This window comes from Macaca mulatta, chromosome 5 (genome assembly GCF_049350105.2).
Source record: "Macaca mulatta isolate MMU2019108-1 chromosome 5, T2T-MMU8v2.0, whole genome shotgun sequence".
Taxonomy (NCBI): domain Eukaryota; kingdom Metazoa; phylum Chordata; class Mammalia; order Primates; family Cercopithecidae; genus Macaca; species Macaca mulatta.
In genome coordinates this window covers 102,867,436-102,885,855 of record NC_133410.1, presented here as the reverse complement: position 1 = coordinate 102,885,855, position 18,420 = coordinate 102,867,436, and the positions used below count along the sequence as shown (strand labels likewise).

The window sequence follows — 18,420 nt, the reverse complement described above, 5'->3', positions numbered from 1 at the left end:
CTACAAAGGACATGAACTCATCCTTTTTCATGGCTACATAGTATTCCACAGTGTCTATGTGCCATATTTTCTTAATCCAGTCTACCATTGATGAACATTTGGGTTGGTTCCAAGTTTTTGCTATTGTGAATAGTGCCACAATAAACATACGTATGCATGTGTCTTTATAGCAGCATGATTTATAATCCTTTGGGTATATACCCAGTAATGGGATGGCTGGCGGTATTTCTAGTTCTAGATCCTTGAGGAATCGCCACACAGTCTTCCACAATGGCTGAACTAGTTTACAGTCCCACCAACGGTGTAAAAGTGTTCCTATTTCTCCACATCCTCTCCAGCACCTGTTGCTTCCTGACTTTTTAATGATCGCCATTCTAACTAGTGTGAGATGGTATCTCATTGTGATTTTGATTTGCATTTCTCTGATGGCCAGTGATGATGAGCATTTTTCCATGTGTCTGTTGGCTGCATAAATGTCCTCTTTTGAGGAGTGTCTGTTCATATCCTTTGCCCACTTTTTGATGGGGTTGTTTTTTTCAGATTTTTGAATGGTGTTAACAAAAACATACTAAAATAATCATAACACCAGAGAGTTGAAAGAGTTACCAGAGACATTACATAATGTGATTAGGTACCTTAAGGCACATAAACCAGTTTCTAAAACTGACTTCATGTTTTGTTTTAATAAGGTACTTTAGTGACTTGGAAAACTTAACCAAGGGAGTCCCTACTTGTGCTTAGCCCCCAAATCTCCTATTTCACAGAAAACACTATTTTGTTCTCAATGAAAATGGACAATGGCTGCATAGCACCTCTAGTATAATATTTCTCTATGTAATAAAACACTTATTTTTCATTTTCCTCCTTTAGCCTTCTCTTTGTCAAATTAAATACTAAATTATTTTAGTTGTTATCTATAAGATATGCTACTTCCATTTTTAGACTGTTATTAACTAAACCATTTTTTTCTCTTATATTTTAGTTTTTGCATAATTTGTGAACCTTCTAAGTAGGACACGGTAATCTTTACAAGACTTGAACAACTTACATGCAGCAGGGTCATTTAAAAAGTAAACACTAATGCCATATTTCAAATTTATAATTGACAGATGGTTTATGCTGAAATTATCACAGACATACACAAATATACACACACACATTGTTTTTTCCATCTCTGAGTGAATCATCACATATTTGTCCCTATTAAACTTCATTGTACTTCTAATCACCTTGTTTTATTTGTAAAGGTCCTTAAACATTCTTACAGTGTAGTTCTAGTCAATAATCACCCCTACTCAATATACAGTAATCTGCATATTTAATAAGCTTACTCCCTATTCCATACTTCAAATCAACACTGAAAATGTTAATTAGAATCTAAGACCAATGCTGACTTATGGAAAAAATTTATTCAATATACCCTCCAAGGCTGACATTGAACTATTGATCACTACCTTGTGTATGGCCCACTAACAAGCTCTGACACAATAATACATAATAATACTACATGAAACAATGACCCAAATGAATACAGTGTGAATTCAAATGAGGAATCAATAATAATTTGTGATTTTTTTCCTCTATAAGATCTTTTGAAGAGCTCAAAAACATTAATCATGCCAACAAAAATTTCACAGTGGGAAATAAAAGACTAGGAGAAATAAGTTACCATGAATAAATGTAGGCTAATTTAATAGCCTATTTAAAGACCCAGTGAAACATTATTGTCAAAGTAAGGTAGAAGGTCATAGTTTCAGTGAAGCATCTAATGAACACGACTAAAACCAAAAATCCTGGCTCTTCATAACACAGGAACAGGGGACCAAGTCTCTACTGATAACTCAACATTTTCCAAAATGCAAAAGATACATTTCTCTTCTCAGTCCAGTAGGTCTGTGAATTTCTCAAAATAAATTTTTTTTAAATTTTTATTCTTAGAATGATTCAGAGAAAGTGTCATCTATTCTCAAGTAGGTGATATTTCCTTTTTGAGAAATTTCAGCAAGAATTAGTATTAAATATATATCTTGATGCCTGAGAGCCAGGTCTTATTAACTGCTGTTTTGAGATTATAAATGCCCAAACTGTTCTGCAAATGTGCTCCACACCCCCAAGTCAACAGCAAATCTTGCGAATTCTGTAGCATCACTCTCAGAGAAGTATAATCGTCATCTGCATAAAAGCAGCCCACCAGCAAGCTTTAGACCTTATTCCTCGCCTTCGCCTTCCTCACCACTTGCCATTACCTAGGGCATCTGGCTCTTATCCAGCATCATCCCTCCTTAGCATCAGGGCTTGAGAAATGGGGGTTGTAGTAGGGGTGTGTGTGTGTGTGTGTGTGTGTGTGTGTGTAGGAGTGGAGGAGAAAGCCATTAAAATAAATTAAATATCTTTAGATGACAGGAACTATGGAGGAACTAAGAGCATCAGAGAATTAATGGGGTCAAACAGATACTTAGAGTGTGGAGGTCAGCATACCAACATTACTGGCATGATCGAGAGGCTAGGGTAAGAAAAATGGGACTGGAAATAGAGAACTAGAAAAAGAAAATAAGAAGATATGACAAAAAAGGATTTTCTTTTCAGATTTGCCTTTCAACTTAAGATATCTGTTAATCAGGTTTTCATGTGAGTATTAGTTTTATCTCACACCTTGTTTAATAAGAGATCTCATTGGTATAGTTGATATAAAATTTTATGCCTGAAGGGACGTGGAAAATAACATCATTCAAACTGTGATACAAATATTTGTGCAGTGAGCAAAGAATTGGATCACTTTTTTAAAAGATGAAAAACTGAAGTGCAAAGTGGTTTTAAAATTTGCCTTATTTTTTAGTAGGAGAAAAGAGACTTGAACCTAAGTCTTCAGTCTCCTTTAATAGTATTCTTCTGCCAAACAGCCCTGCCTGCCAACTCCAGTCTTACTGATTTTCATCACCACTCTTCCCACATTAATTTCACAAAAGGTTTCTCCATACTCAAACTACGTCCTCCACAATGACTAAGCAGTATACTCCAAGTATAGGGTTTTTTTTTTAAAACTATATCTATAAGTTTGTGGTAGACAGAATTTATTTATTCAGCAGACTTCAGTAAGGGAAGAAAATAACAGGAAATGGAGAAGACACAGGACTTTATATTCTTGAGTACAGTACTTAATAGGTTTCTAGGCTTCAAGGAGCAAGATTGGGAAGAGAGAGAAAAAGAGAAGGATTTGATTTGTCAAGAATGATTCATCTTGTTCAGAAGAAGATTATTTTAGAAGCTGTGGAAGATTATAAAATTGGTGAAGTTTTTGTCTTGGTGAGCTCAGTGTAAACAGAGTCTATGGAAATGCTAATATAGCCCTGCTCCTAGGAGCCACAGACAAACTGTGAGACAACTTTTAATTAAATGCTCACTGAAGGGTGGCTTTGAAAGACCAATATTCTAGGAAATTTTAACTTTTTTCCAAAAGAGAGACAAAATTCTGTCTATGACATCGAGATGGCTGTACGTTTGGGAAACATCCATCACTGCAGTACTTAAGTGCTAGGACAAGTAAGCCATTTCAACACTAACAATAGAGAGTAAGGAGACGAATGTCTTCCTCTGCTGCACTGCTTGTGTGTTCTGGAGCTAAGCCTATACAATTCTGTACTAAAATGAAACAGAAAGGCAGTATGAGCCAGACCTCGCTCACTTCATCCACCTTCATTGTGGCTGCTCCTAATAAAGTGTACAATTGCCTACTGAGAGCTATAAAAAAGGCTTCCACTGGAAGACTAAAGAGTGGGGTGACACAAAGGATACTTAGAGAGCATACCATTTTGGGTTTCCACTCTTATCCTGGAATAATAGGTCAAAGAAATGGCTTTCATATTTTTATCTAATTTTTTAAATGGGGCATACATACAAGTCATGGAGTTTCATACTCTCAGGTCAGATTCTAAAAAATGTCTTTCTAGTTCACTCAGTGAGTGAATATTTACTTGTAACCCACTAAATACTCATGCAATATACTACATAAGGCACTGAACTGGTACAAAGATGATACAACAACCCTCAAGAATATGCAGTTTAATAGGGAAGTAAAACAAGTAGAATAGTATTCCAATATGGAGTGTAAGTGACGTAGATGTGAAGTGGTTCAAAAAAGGGAGACACTAAATGTAGTTATGAATATGTGGCAAGGATATCGAGAATAAGTGGTATTTGAGCTGTGTATTACGAGAGGGCTAAATAAAGACGAGTTAGGAGAGAAAACTTGCCTGGCAAATATGTATCCTGACCCAGGGGTCTTGCCAGTCTTTATTAGTAGCAACCTGATCTCAGTGCTAGTTAGTCACTAGCTAAGGTCAGATAACAGAGTGAATCATTCTTCCAAGCCCTTATTTATGCCTAAATCAAGATAAGTCTTCCAGATGCATCAGATTTTTGTCTGTTTGTTTTGCTTTTACTTTCAGGGGAATGAGAGGATTAAGCAGCAGGGCCAAAAGACAACCCTCAGCAAATCAGACCGAAGGTAGGATGGTGACATCTGTGTCAGAAACGGTAGCTCCATAAGCAAGAAACTTTGAGATTTAGGTGAATCAGGTCAAAGGAACAATTAATGTATAGAATTGTGGACAAAATGACAAAAATACCATCAAAAATGGGGCAGAGAGAAAGACAGTCCAGGGAATCTACATGAGTGCCTGGAGAAAATGTAGAAGAATGGAAGCAAATGTCAGGTAGGTGCTGTCCATGAACTGTGCTATATTATTCATGCCTTTTGACTTTTTTTTTCATTTAATCTTTACACTAAACCTATGAAGTTGAATCTATCCCCTTTTTACTCTTAGGGAAAATATGGTTTATAATAATTATGAAATCCTGACAAAGTCATTGAGCTATTAAGTGGCAAATAATTTGAATGCAGATTTGTTTGAATCCAGTCTCCTATTACTGACATTTGGATACCACATAACTTAGAAATACCTGGAAGTAACTTAGCTAAACATCCTGCTGCCATTAATTCTTTTCTGCAAAGCTCTCTTTATTTCCTAAGAAACTTATAGTAACCCTTATGGATGTCATTTATTCATTTACTTATTTCATACAATAAAAGTTTAGTGTATTTGTAATTAGCAAACAATATGTTCCCTTGGTAAAAAGTTACAGTGCTAGATTGCCTGCGTTTACTACCCTAGCTTTTAGTTTCATCATTTATAAAATAGAGATGATAATAACATATCTCTCATGGGGCTATTATGAAGACTAAATGAGAAAACCCATGCAAAGTGTTTAGAAAACTAGCTGTCACATAGCAAGCACTCAAGAAATGTTAGCTGCTCTTATTCATACTATTGTCAGGTACTCTGAGAGGCACTCTAGCAGTACCATGATGGATATAACATAGTCTTTGCTTTTGAAGAACTTAAAATCACAAAGAGAAGGCACATGTGTAGTAATGACTAATTATGCCTGGGAAAATGGAAGATACCAGAAGAGAGGGGGTTTTGAGCCATTTCAGGGAGAGAGAAGAGCATGTAAAGCTCCAGAGAGGCATGCAATGTCCCATAAGAGTCTAACTTGACCGTTGCATGAAAAAAATGAGAAGCAGTTCGTTGGTGCCCCTAGACAGAAATGTGGATGGGCCAGAAGGGCTCAATATGCTTTGCTAATGGAATTGTATTCATCTTGATTGGATGAAGTAATAATAAAGTTTTTCAAGCCAATTTTGAGGATGGGAGAAGGTAACAGTCTGGACTCCACACTCCGGTGGATAAACTGTAATGGGAAGAGAATGGAGAGAGAGGAGCAATAGATAAGGTAAGGGAAAAGAAAATAAGATGGGAAGCAGCAGGCAGGGGCAGTCATGATATTTTATTGACTCAAATCAATAAAGGGAAGAAAATCAAGCAGAAAATCAAGACTTGGAGAAAAAGATGGAGAAGAAATAGAAGAGGGGATTATAGTTAGCCAATACCTTATTTTAAAAATAGTTCTTGAAACAACTGATGTAATCCACTGAACAGGCTAATAAAGAAAAATTACCCAAGCATACCAATCAATAAAAAATGAAAAAGCATTTGTCAAAATCCAACACCTGTTCATGATGAAAAACACATGGAAAATTAGGAATAGAAGAGAACTTCCTCTACTTGAGAAATAATGTCTACAATAAAAAACTTGACAGATAATGTCATACGTAACAGTCAAAGACTGCTTTTCCAGCAAGATCAGGAACAAAGCAGAGATATTCACTCTCACTACTCTTAATTTGACACAGTACTGTAAGCTCTATCCAGCAAAGAAAAGGCAAAATAGAAAATAAATGGTATACAGATGAGAAAGACAAATGATACAACCATCCGACTTTGAAAATGGCATAAAGTGTACCTAGAAAATCCCAAAGAATCTACCAAAAACTCCTAAAAGTAATAAATGAGCTTAGCAAGGTTACAAGTTACACCTAGGAAATCCCAAAGGATCTACCAAAAACTCCTAGAACTAAGATATGAGCTTAGCAAGATTATAAGATAAAAATCAGCAGACAGAAAACAACTGTATTTCTATATCCTAGTAATGAATATATGAAAATTAAAATTAAAAATTTAATTGCTATGATTTTAATCCTTGTGTTCCTTCCAGAATTCATATTCAAACTTAATCCCCAGTTCAATAATATTAAGAGGGGTGCCTTTAGGAGACAATTAGGCCATAAAGGCTCTCCTGTCATGTCTGGGATTAGTTCCTTACCAAAAATTTTGATGGAATGAGTTTGTCCCCTTTTGACTTTCCATCTTTTCTGTCATGTGAGGACATAGCACAGCAGCCACGGTACCATCTTGGAAGCAGAAACCTGGCCCTCACCAGACTCTCAACCTGCTGGCACTTTGATATTGGACTTCCCAGCATCCAGAACTGTGAGGAAATAAATTTCTATTCTTTCTGAATTACTCAGTCCTAGGTATTTTGCTGTAGCAGCACAAATGGATTGGACACCAATATCATTTATAATCACTGGGGAAAAAGAAATACTTAGGTATAAATCTAAAAAACCATGTACAGGACTTATATAATGAAAATTATAAAGTGCTGATAAAATAAATCAAAGATCTAAATAGGTGGAGAGACATACCATGTTTATAGATTGGAAGACTCAGCATATTAAAGATGTGAATTCTCGCTCCAATTTATGTAATGCAATTTCTGTCAACATTTCAGCAATATTTTTGTAGATATAGACAAGATTATTGTATAATTTATAATAAAAAGACAAAGGAACTAAAATAGCTAAAATGATTCTGAAAAAATAGTAGGTGGGAAGAATCACTCTACTCAACTTCAAACTACAGTAATCAAAACTGCGTTACCGGCAGAGGGACAGACAACATAGATAATGAAACAGGATAGGAACACAGAAACAGACTCACATAGTATGGCCAACAGATTTTTATTTTTGTACAAAGGTGCAAAACAATTCAATGAGGAAAGGATAGTCTTTCCAGCAATGCTGCTTGAACATTTGAATATCCATAGTAAAAAACTGAACCTAAACCTTGCACTTTATACAAAATTAACTCAAAATGCATTAAATATGTAAATGTGTAATGTAAAACTATAAAACTTTTAGAAGAAATAGGAGAAAATCTTCATGACCTAGGACTTATTGAAGAGTGCTAGACATGAAACCAAAAGCACAATTCATAATATGAAAAAATTGATACATTGAATTTCATCAACTTCTAAAATCTTTGTTCTATGATGAACCCTATAACGAGGATGAAAAGACAAGCCACAGACTAGGAGAAAATATTTGAAAACCACCTATATGAGAAAGCCTTTGTATCTGGACTATGTGAAGAACTCTTAATAGTAAACAACCCAATTAGAAAACAGGCAAAAGGCATGAAAACACCTTTCATGGAAGAGGATAAGGATTACAAATGAGCCCATGAATAGATGTTCAATACCACTACATGATAATAAAATACAAATTAAAACCACAATGAGACATCACCACATACCTATCAGCATGGCTAAAAAAGAATAATGATACCACCAAATGCTGACACAGATGCAGACACCTTTGATCTCTCATACAATGCAGGTGGAAACGTGAAATGGTAAAGCCACTCTGGAAATGAGTAGGGCAGTTTCTTAAAAACCAAACATACACTTACCACATGACTGAGCAATTGTATTACTGGGCATTTATGCCAGAGAAACAACAACAAAAAATCCACAGAAAATTGCCACATGAGTGTTCTTAGCAGCTTTATATGTAATAGCCCAAAACTTGAAACAATAAAAATGTCATTCAATAAGTAAATTACTAAACCAACTGTGGTACATCCATACCATGGATTATTACTTAGCAATAAAAAGCAGTGAACTATTACATACAACAACTTGGATAGATCTCAAGGATATTATGCTGAGTCAATAAGAAAGCCATTTTTGAAAGGCCTCATACTCTATGATTCAACCCTATAGTACACTCTTGAAACGCAAAACTTACAGAAATGGGGAACACAGTATAAGTTACCAGAGGTTGGGGTTGGTAAGGAAGGGTGAATGTGACTATAAAGGGCTAGAATGAGAGAGATCTTTGCCGTGATGGAATAGTTCTGTATCCTGATTGCAGTGGTGATTATAGGAGTCTGCATATGTAATAATATGTCACAGAGCAAGCTGCGCACGTTGTACCAATGTAAATTTCCTGGTTTTGATTTTGTAGTATAATCATTTAATATGCAAAAATTGGGGGAACGGAGAGAAAAATACATGATGCTGTTTGGTACTATATCATTGAAACTTCCTGTGCATATACAATAATTGCAAAATAAAAAGTTATAAGAAAGTTTGTTCAAATATTAGCAGAACTTGCTGCTCCATGACAGTTTATGGATTATTATACCTTGTCCTTCAATATTTTTTTGTACTTCCTATTTTCTCAAAACAGTGTGTTTTTGTTGTTGTTGTTGTTTTTACAATCAGGAAAAAAATGCATTCAAATTGAATAAAAATAAGTCTATCTTCTTTGTTGATGGCTCAAAGCTAAAAGTGAGAGGCAGATGGGGCCCATGAATAGACCTTGAGATGCAACTTTTCTGCAAAATTGCATGTGAAATGCAGCCTAAACAGTCATTTCCAGAATATCCTCATTAATCACTGTCTTCTTTTTTACTTGTTAGCCAGAATGTAGTAAGCCACATCCTCTCTTTAAATATCTTAAACAAAATTAACTGAGGCAATATTCTTACATCCACTACAAATGTAAATGTTAGCCTAGAAATATGAAGTTTCTGAAGCCAAATTTCTAAGTTACCCTTAATCACTTAGTATTATCAAATTAAGTAGCCCTTGAAAAAAGTAGAGACACACTAGTATCAAGTAGAAACATACTAGTTAATTGCTGTAAATATACATGCATTAGACAACTTTAATGGCCTCTCATGCACACCTACATTTTCTCTCTCCCACATGTCCTCCTCTCCACAGATAAAGTTGTCTTTCTACAATAATGCCACTCTCCATTACCTCCAGGAAAAATTCCAAATTCCTTAATAAGTCTTACCATGCCCTTGACGACTTAGTCCCACCTTCCTTTTCTTTACAGAGCATCTGTCACTTGCTACCATTCCCTCTGTCCCCAGGCTTTAGTACTAGATTTGGTGATGCTTGAATTTCTAAGCATAATTAGATTATACTCACCTGTGAACACTTAGAAAAAAATTGCTTGATAATTATTTCCTTTTCAAAATGTAGACCAAGGTGATGGCAAAATCCTGTTATTGATATGCTAGGGAAAAGGGGTTCTTCTTTAGTAATAGAATATTTATGGATCTCTTTTTGTATCAGCTTGGAAAGCAATGTTACCCCAGATTAGTTAGATTCAGTGGCAGAATCAACTCAGTATTTGTTTAGTCCAACCTTAAGCATTATGGAGAATGAAAGCACTGAACACAAAAATATGGTAGGATGTTGGGATCCCTTTGAGTAGATCCAAGTTTAATTGCAGCTCCTGGGAATGAAAAAACTCGAGTTTTATCACCAAAGACCAATTTGATTCTAAAGTTATTAATAACTATAACTGTGCAACCCTGATTTTCCTATAGCTATTTTCACTTTTATGTGAACTAGGTAGCTCTTGAAAGTAATATTACAATAAAGGCAAACAGAACTAATGTTGATGATGCTATTACCCAGTGCTTACTCTGAAGTACCTTCAAAGCTTCACATGCTCCATTTTACCATTGCCACTATTAGTCTAGTTATCAAGAGAAAAAAATTCATTCCAATTTCTAGGTGTTTGAAAACAATTAACTATATGTTGTTACCTCTCAGTGGGAATGAAAAAGCCCAAATTGTCATTAGAGTCTTGTGGAAATGGCATTTTTTTCCTTTAAAAACTGAATTGTGTCATACTCTGTCACATTATATTATATTAAACATAGGACACAGTTTTGATGTGCTGCCCATATCACTGAAGGGATATGAAATTAAATTTATGGGTTATCTTTTCCAAGGAAATTTCCCTTTCAAAACTTTTATTAATAACAAGTGCCAGGCCGGGCGCGGTGGGTCACGCCTGTAATCCCAGCACTTTGGGAGGCCGAGGTGGGTGGATCACGAGGTCAGGAGATTGAGACCAATCTGGCTAACATGGTGAAACCCGGTCTCTACTAAAAAAGTACAACAACAACAAAAAAATTAGCCAGGCGTGGTGGCGGGCGCCTGTAGTTCCAGCTACTCGGGAGGCTGAGGCAGGAGAATGGCGTGAACCCGGGAGGCAGAGCTTGTATGAGCAGAGATCGTGCCACTGCACTCCAGTCTGGGTGACAGAACAAGACTCCGCCTCAGAAAACAAACAAACGAACAAACAAACAAACCAAAAAACAAGTTCCAGTTAGATTAGACGCTCATAGATATCTAATTTTAAAAACAAGGTAAAATTTTATGAAACTATTCAGCTTCCGCTAAATAAATCTATTAGACTGCTCCTACCAACCTAGAAGAGTTTCTGTCAACCATCAATTCAAAGAAGCTGATTTCTCTCCCCCATCCCCGCCCCCTCCCCTTAACTGACATTCCTCTAACCACCTCTTCCCATTGTAGTCTGCAGAAGCAACGCTGAACTTTGGAAATGAAGCTATGGTTGGCATGTGTTTGCCAAAGGCACAGCAAAATTGGGATGGAAAAAGTGTACTGACATGCACTGTAGCTTCATTTAGTGATGAGCAAATCTTATGGCTATAAATGATTAAAAAGCATGACATTGAATGCTACTTTGAAAAAAAGTTTCTCTTTTCTAAGAAAAATTAGAATTTTCCCAAAAAACTTTGGCATTAGTTACAAATGAAACTTTGAATGTTTCCAAGAAACAGTGCAGGTAATTATGTTTACCAACACTGTTGAGGCATGAAATTAGAAGATATCTTTAAATTTCAGGAGGGAATCTGGCTTCTTTTAACTTATTTGGCTCTGATTCTCTCCTTCCAAAATTAGTCCAGTGATAATATTATAAGAAAGTAGAGATTTATTATACCCACTGATGACTTTAATAATGCCAGTTGGCATTGGAAAGGAATAATTTTTTAAAAAATGAATGCTCAGTTACTTTGGGCAGTAGAACTACACTTGAGGGAAACATGATGTGAAATTACAATCTTTTTCCATTAGGTTTTACTTTTAGATAAACCTATGGATGTAAAAATTTGAGACAGGCTTCTGCTCCCACTACTATTGCATAAAAGTCTAGATAAAAACTGGTGCTAGCAAAGTTAGTAATAACCAAATAACTCAGATTTACAGACATCACAAAGTCTGCAACCTCAGAGAAATATCAGATCAAGCGAACAAATTCTAGGAACCACCATTAGATAAAAAAATAATTTGACAGGTAAGGCCATGGATTGGTATCTGATTGATGGGGGTTGGACTCTCAACTCTGACACTTATTGAGTGTGTAATCTTAAGCATTATCCCCCAAAACTCTGTTTCTTCATCCATAAAATGGCAATAAGAGAAGTACTTGTATTATTAAGCTTATTCTGTGGAATAAATGAGATAACACATGTAATATGCTTAACTTCTGGTTCATTATAAATTCTCAGTCAATGTTAACCGTGATTTTTTTGTTTACTATTATGATAGTTGTTCACTGCATAGGATCAGTTATTTTATTTAAAGTTTTTATGATTTATTCATTTAAAAACACTTCAAAGTTAGATGCGAACTACATAAATTTTGAGCTTTAAGGATACCCAAAATGTGACACATTCAACATAATTGATAAGAAATACGTTAATGAAATAAAATACTCAATTTTAATGATTAAGAACTATTTTGCTATTTGCCATTTGCAACAACATGGATGAACTTGTAGGATGTTACACTAGGTGAAATAAGTCAAACACAGAAAGACAAATATTATATGATATCACTTATATGCAGAATCTAGAAAAGTCAAACTTTTAGAAGGAGGAGTAGGATGGTGGTTGCCAGGGGCTAGAGTATAGGAGAAATGGGGAGATGTTGGTCAAAGGGTACGAACTTTCAGAAGATGAACAAGTTGTGGGAATCTAATGCACAGCATGGATGGTGCATTTGATTGTGGTAATTGTTTCACAATATATACGTATATTGAATCATCACATTGTATACCTTAAATATGTCCAATTTTTATTTGACAATTAAACTATTTTTCTTAAAATGACTTCTATTGATTGGATTTGTCAAAGTCTTACCCTGAATGGTAGATACCAGTTACAGACATAATTAACTCATGTTGGGATATATGCCTACATGCCTACAACACAAAAGTCATCTAACTTTTGATACTCTAGTTCCTCAGACCAGTTAAGGATTTGGAGAATTTCATCCTTTACATCCCTTAGCAATGGAAAATGCTATCACAAGTTTCTTCTTGTGTTCTCTAAAAACTAAGATCCATACAGAAATTCAAGTTGAAGTGTGGTGTGGGAACTAACATGATGCAGTTAGAATGTAGGCTCAGGAACCAGATTTAAGGTTTGGTCTTTACTTAGTCACTTACTAGCTGCAGACTTTGGGTGAATTACTTATCCTCTCACCTTTAGTTTTGTCATTTATAAAGTGAGTTATTGATAGTATGTATTTTTGAAGATGATGGTAAGTTTCAAATGAGCTAATGCATATAAAACACTCATCAAAAGATCTGGCATTTTATAAGTGATCAATAAATGTTTATTATTATTTTCATAATTTTACTCATTTCATTGATCTTTTGGCTGGGCTGTTGTAATCATTTTCATATTGCTTAAAGTATGATGCTTATAGGGTCACCAGTATAAGCTTTCCATCAATGGTATAAGTTTCACTGTGTATGATTTGTAATTTATGTCACACATAGATCTGGTTACATGGACAATAAATTGGGAGAATATGAAGGTTCTGTATCAAAGGAATAATCAGAAAACAACTTGAGCAGCAGAATTTGATGAGAGAAACTAGAAACATCATTTTTATGAATGGATAAAATAATTGACTATTATTAGCATTACTAATTGTTTCAATTTGTATAATGAGCAAATTGAAAAAAATATTTATTTATAGGTAATTCTTATTTTTTGGTATTATGTTATAATAGTCTTATGGCTACTAATGAATTTAATTTACATTCTGTTTAAAAGAAAATAACTACTCACATTTTCTTTTCCAAACAAGTTACATTCCTAAGGAATTCCCTGACATATCTAATTATTCTGAATTTGAATTGCCAGCTTTTTGGGAAATGAGTGTTCAACTTTAGGAAAATTCAAACTTATCTTGGGATGAATAAACATTTTCAGGAAAACTTTTCTTAAAACCATATATAGAACATTATGTTCTAATAAGGCAGATATTATACTGTGGTGCTGATCTTGTAGCATGAAACCACAAAAGCAAAACTGGCTGTGGTGGATAAAAGACCCTTGGGCTCTACAGGCTCATGGAAATGGCATATGTGAATTGGGAGACACCAGTTTAGGTAACTTTTAGGATTAAGTAAGTGCATCCCACCATTCCAACTGTGGCTAGTAAACAGAAGCAATAAGAATCACATGAAGTATAATGTAATGAAGAGAAAAACAGAATGCGGTTACTGAAATACTATAATTTTCTGTTGATTGCTATTCCCCTACCTTTTCTTTTCTCCCCAATCCCCAATCATCCATCTATCTCTCAAACATCTGTACCTATTCAACTATTTATTCTGATAGTACATAATGGGACAGACTCAAGGCAAAGATTTTCTTTTAAGTATGACTCTTTTTTTCTTCCTTTTCACAATGTTAGCCAGACATAGTCATTCTTCGTGGACATTAAAATTCTGAAGATGTGTTATCCTTCCAGGAAAATGTGAGAAACAACATTCAAATAGTAGCCAAAATTTTATTTTATAAAAAATGCTCTACCAATACTGCATTTTCAGGACTTGGACTAACCAGTGATACTCTGCAGTAAAACAAAATTGATCCTTTACTCAAAGGGAAGTTGTATATTTATTATAAGACACCATATACTTATTCTCAGATAGCTTTGGCCACTCATCATTTCTCATGCTTTGTGGCTAATGGAAACATTGTCTACTTACTGGATGGAACTTTCAATGCGTGTGATAGTGAGGAAAGCAGCGAGGTTTGCTGTATAAGATGAGATAACAATCAAAGCAAATAGCCACCAAGCCCCCATCATCATTCGGGTAGCCAGAGTTGTGTACGGGACCTCTCCACCTGTAGAAAGAAGCAAAGAGATAAAAAAAAACATCAACTAGCATTTATTGAAGATCTGAAGTCATCTATATTCAACACCAAATTAACTTTCAAATAGTGAGAAATTTTTCTGCTTAACATCAACGTAGATCTCTATATTTTCATCACTCCATATTTAATTCTCTTTTATGAGATTATGAAAGACACGGCCAAAAGAAGCATGATAAATATTTAGTATACCATGTTTAAATGATAGTTCTTCCCTCTTCCTGTTCAACCCTATAATTAATTACCCTTTTATTACAATCACAGTATATGCTTTCTTTCCAAGGGCTTGATTATTCATTAGTTAGGTGATACTAATACTGCTATGCTTATATTTAATGGAAATTTTCAGATTTCCAGCTAAATAAATAATATTGAAATTTTTTTTGTTATATTCTCTTGAAACAGCTTGTTAATGATCACGGGATCACACATATTAGTGTTGGCTTCAGCATCACATACTTGCTTTGTTCTACTTTCAATTGACTTCCTACTCTTACAGTCTTGTTGCAGAATCCTCTTCTCCATCTTTTAAATGTTGGAGTGTTCTTGGGCTCAGTCCTTAGACTGCTTCTGATCTTTGTCCATAGTCTCACTCTGGATAATATCAATGAGTCCCCTGACTTTGACTGTGATCTACAGTATACTTCAATAACACTAGAATTTTTATTTCTAGCCCCCTACCCTGACTCTCTCTAGAGAGCTATAGATAAAGGCCTACATGATTCTCACTTGGAATCCAATATGCACCTCTAACTTATGACTTCTAAAACAGAACTCGTTTTATTTTACTCCTAAATTAACTCTCCTTCAAGCCAATCCATACCATGTCAGGGAATAGCACCACTATTTACTTTATTTCTCAGACCCAAAAATAGGAATTTTCAAACATCTTCTTCAATAGCAAGTCCTGTCACCTTTACATTCAAATTACATCCCAAATCCTACCTCATCTCATCCTGTCTACTGTTGACACCCAATTCAAAGATGACATCTTTGACTCTACTACTGAACGGCTCATGTGGTTTCCCTATTTGTTTACATTCTAGAGAGTACCACTCCTAAGTCTATTACCATGGTGCTCTTATAAATGAAAATCAGATCAATGGGATTCACTTGATCAAAGCTCCCAGTGGCTTCCCAGGACTCTTTAACAAAATAAAATAAAAATCTCTACCAAGGCTTACAAGGCTCTATGTATACTCATCTTAGGTCAGTTGTCTGACTTTCTTTCTTACCATTCTCTCAATGGCTTTCTTGAAAGTTCCTCTATAGAGCCATGCCAATATATGTCCCAGGGCCCTTGCATTTGCAAATGGTTATGCCTAAAATTCTCTCCTCTGTAATTCATAAATTCTGTCTTCATTCAATTTTTTTTCAGATTTCTGCTCAGAGGATATCTTTTTATAAAAATATTTTATCACCACTCTATCTAAAATAACTCCCCACAACCCTACACTGCCAATTTCTTTATCTTTTTAAAAATAACAATGTATTAGGCTTTAAACATTTTTGTTTATTTCTGTCCTGTATAATTTTTGATATAGGAATAGTCCCTGGCCCATGTTAAGTGGGTAATGTTTTTTGAATGAATATGTGCTATGTTATGGACTAACTTGTTTCTCTCCCAAATTCATGTCCTGAAATTCTAACCCACAATATGATTGTTATTTGGAGATAGGCCCTTTAAATAAGTAATTACGGCAAAGTGAGATTGTAAGCATAAAGTTCTAATCTGACACGACTGATGTCCTTATCAGAAGAGGAAGAGACACCAGGGAGGCACATGCACAGAAGAAAGGCAATGTGAAGACACAGAAGAAGGTGAGCATCTGCAAGTCAAGGAGAGAGGCCTCAGGAGGCACCAAACCGGCTGACGCTTTGCTCTTGGACTTCCAGCCTCCAGACCTTTGAGGAAGTAAATTTCCATTGTTAAGCCACTGAGTCTGTGTTATTTTTTATGGCAATATTATTAGACTAATACATGCTATATATGAACTATTAACAGGCCTTCTAAAAGGAGTTAGTTTTATACTCACAGTGAAAATAAATCAAAGAGATATAATACTACATTCATATAGTTCTATCAATATGTGAACAACAACAGGATTTGATTTTCGATTTGCTATAATATCAGGCATATTTTTATTACAACCACTAGTTCTCACTGTGTAATATGTCTAAATTTTATATGTAGTATAAGTACACCCTTTGGTTATATTCTAAGCTATTCCCCTGATGTGTTGTATTCAGAACACGCTAAACTCTGATATCTGAAACACATTTTTCAAAATAAGTTACAATGCATTTTATATACTTTCTTCTTCAAAGCAAAATAAATATTTACCCAGCTTTTGAAAGGTAAAAGCAAAATAAAATATTAATTTTTACATCCATATGAGGATTTTCTGGTCAAAATAGCTAATTGAAAAAATAATAATAAAATGTGAACCAGATGATAGCCAAAGACTAAAAGATGTTAATATGTATAACAAAAGTAGAACAATAAATTTATGAATGAAAGTGCTAATTGGGGTTTCATTTCTATTAAAGTTTTAGCCTTGATTAGAGTTGTTATCACCCACATAAAAGCATACTTGAGTTTTTTCACCTTTGTTATAAAAATTGCAATTCAAGGAGCTCAAATAATGGTGTAGAATGCAAACAAAATGTTATTTGATCATTACACTTAGGAATAAAATATTAAAAGTAATGGGAATCTTGACTTCCAATTTTGGTAATGGTTGGTGGATGAAGCCATTCAGAACAATCCTCCCACTGACAACAGCTAGAAAAATTGAATATATAATGCATTTGCAGAGCTAAAGAGGCAGTAAAAATTTACAGGCCCAGAGTCCTGGAGAAGAAAATAACCCAGAGAGATAGCTTCATATTTGGAAATGCTTTTCCCTGAGGGGCATATGCCAATTTATAAACAGAAAGCTAAGAAACTAACAAACTGAGGAATACTTTAGAAGTATTCAATGGTTAGGTGGTAACAAAACTGGGGTCCAGGACTTGTCAAATGAAGGTGGGACCGAGATAACAAGAAAAATCCCCAAATGATCAGAAATGAAGCCATGGGTCAAAGAAAATCACCAGAGAAATGAAAAGTACTTTGAATAGGATGATAATAAAAATACTCTGTATCAAAATTTCACAAGTTTTGATAGCAGATGTGATGCAGCTGAGTTGTATTGAGGAAAATTGATAGCCTGTAACGTATAAGAAAAGTAGTCTGAGCTACTTATCAAGTTTAAGAAGTCAAAAAAAAAATATCAGCAAGTTAAATTTAAACAAGGAAGAAAACAAGAGCAAAAATTAACAAAATAGATAAGAAATACAATTAAGAAAGTTGATCTGACAGAAGGTTGGTCCTTTAAAAAGACCAAAATAAGTTGTTGAAACTTATAAGGAAAATAAGTGAAGGCACAAAAATGTAACAGGAATTTTAAAAGCACATTGTTACAGATGTTACAGGTAATAGAAGGATAACGTATGTACAAGTTTATGCCAGTAAATTTGAAAATTAAGATGATATGGACAAATTCCTAAAAAAGTTCCTCCCCAAAGAAATAGAAAATATGAATGGTTTTGTAACTATCAAAGACTTCAAATCTGGAATTAAAACTTACCCATCACAAAATGCAAGGCCAGTGGTCTTACTAAC

The 18,420-nt window shown here is 34.8% G+C and overlaps 1 protein-coding gene across 2 annotated transcripts in view; it reads right to left on the bottom strand.

Annotated features, from left to right (window-relative positions):
• Positions 1–18,420, bottom strand: part of GRID2 (glutamate ionotropic receptor delta type subunit 2) — a 1,541,190-nt gene that overhangs the window by 285,730 nt on the left and 1,237,040 nt on the right. For both annotated transcript variants that reach the window (XM_028849003.2, XM_015138804.3), the window contains exon 12: positions 14,588–14,726. In XM_028849003.2, the coding sequence (XP_028704836.1) occupies positions 14,588–14,726 (139 nt within the window). The remainder of the gene's footprint in view (positions 1–14,587; positions 14,727–18,420) is intronic.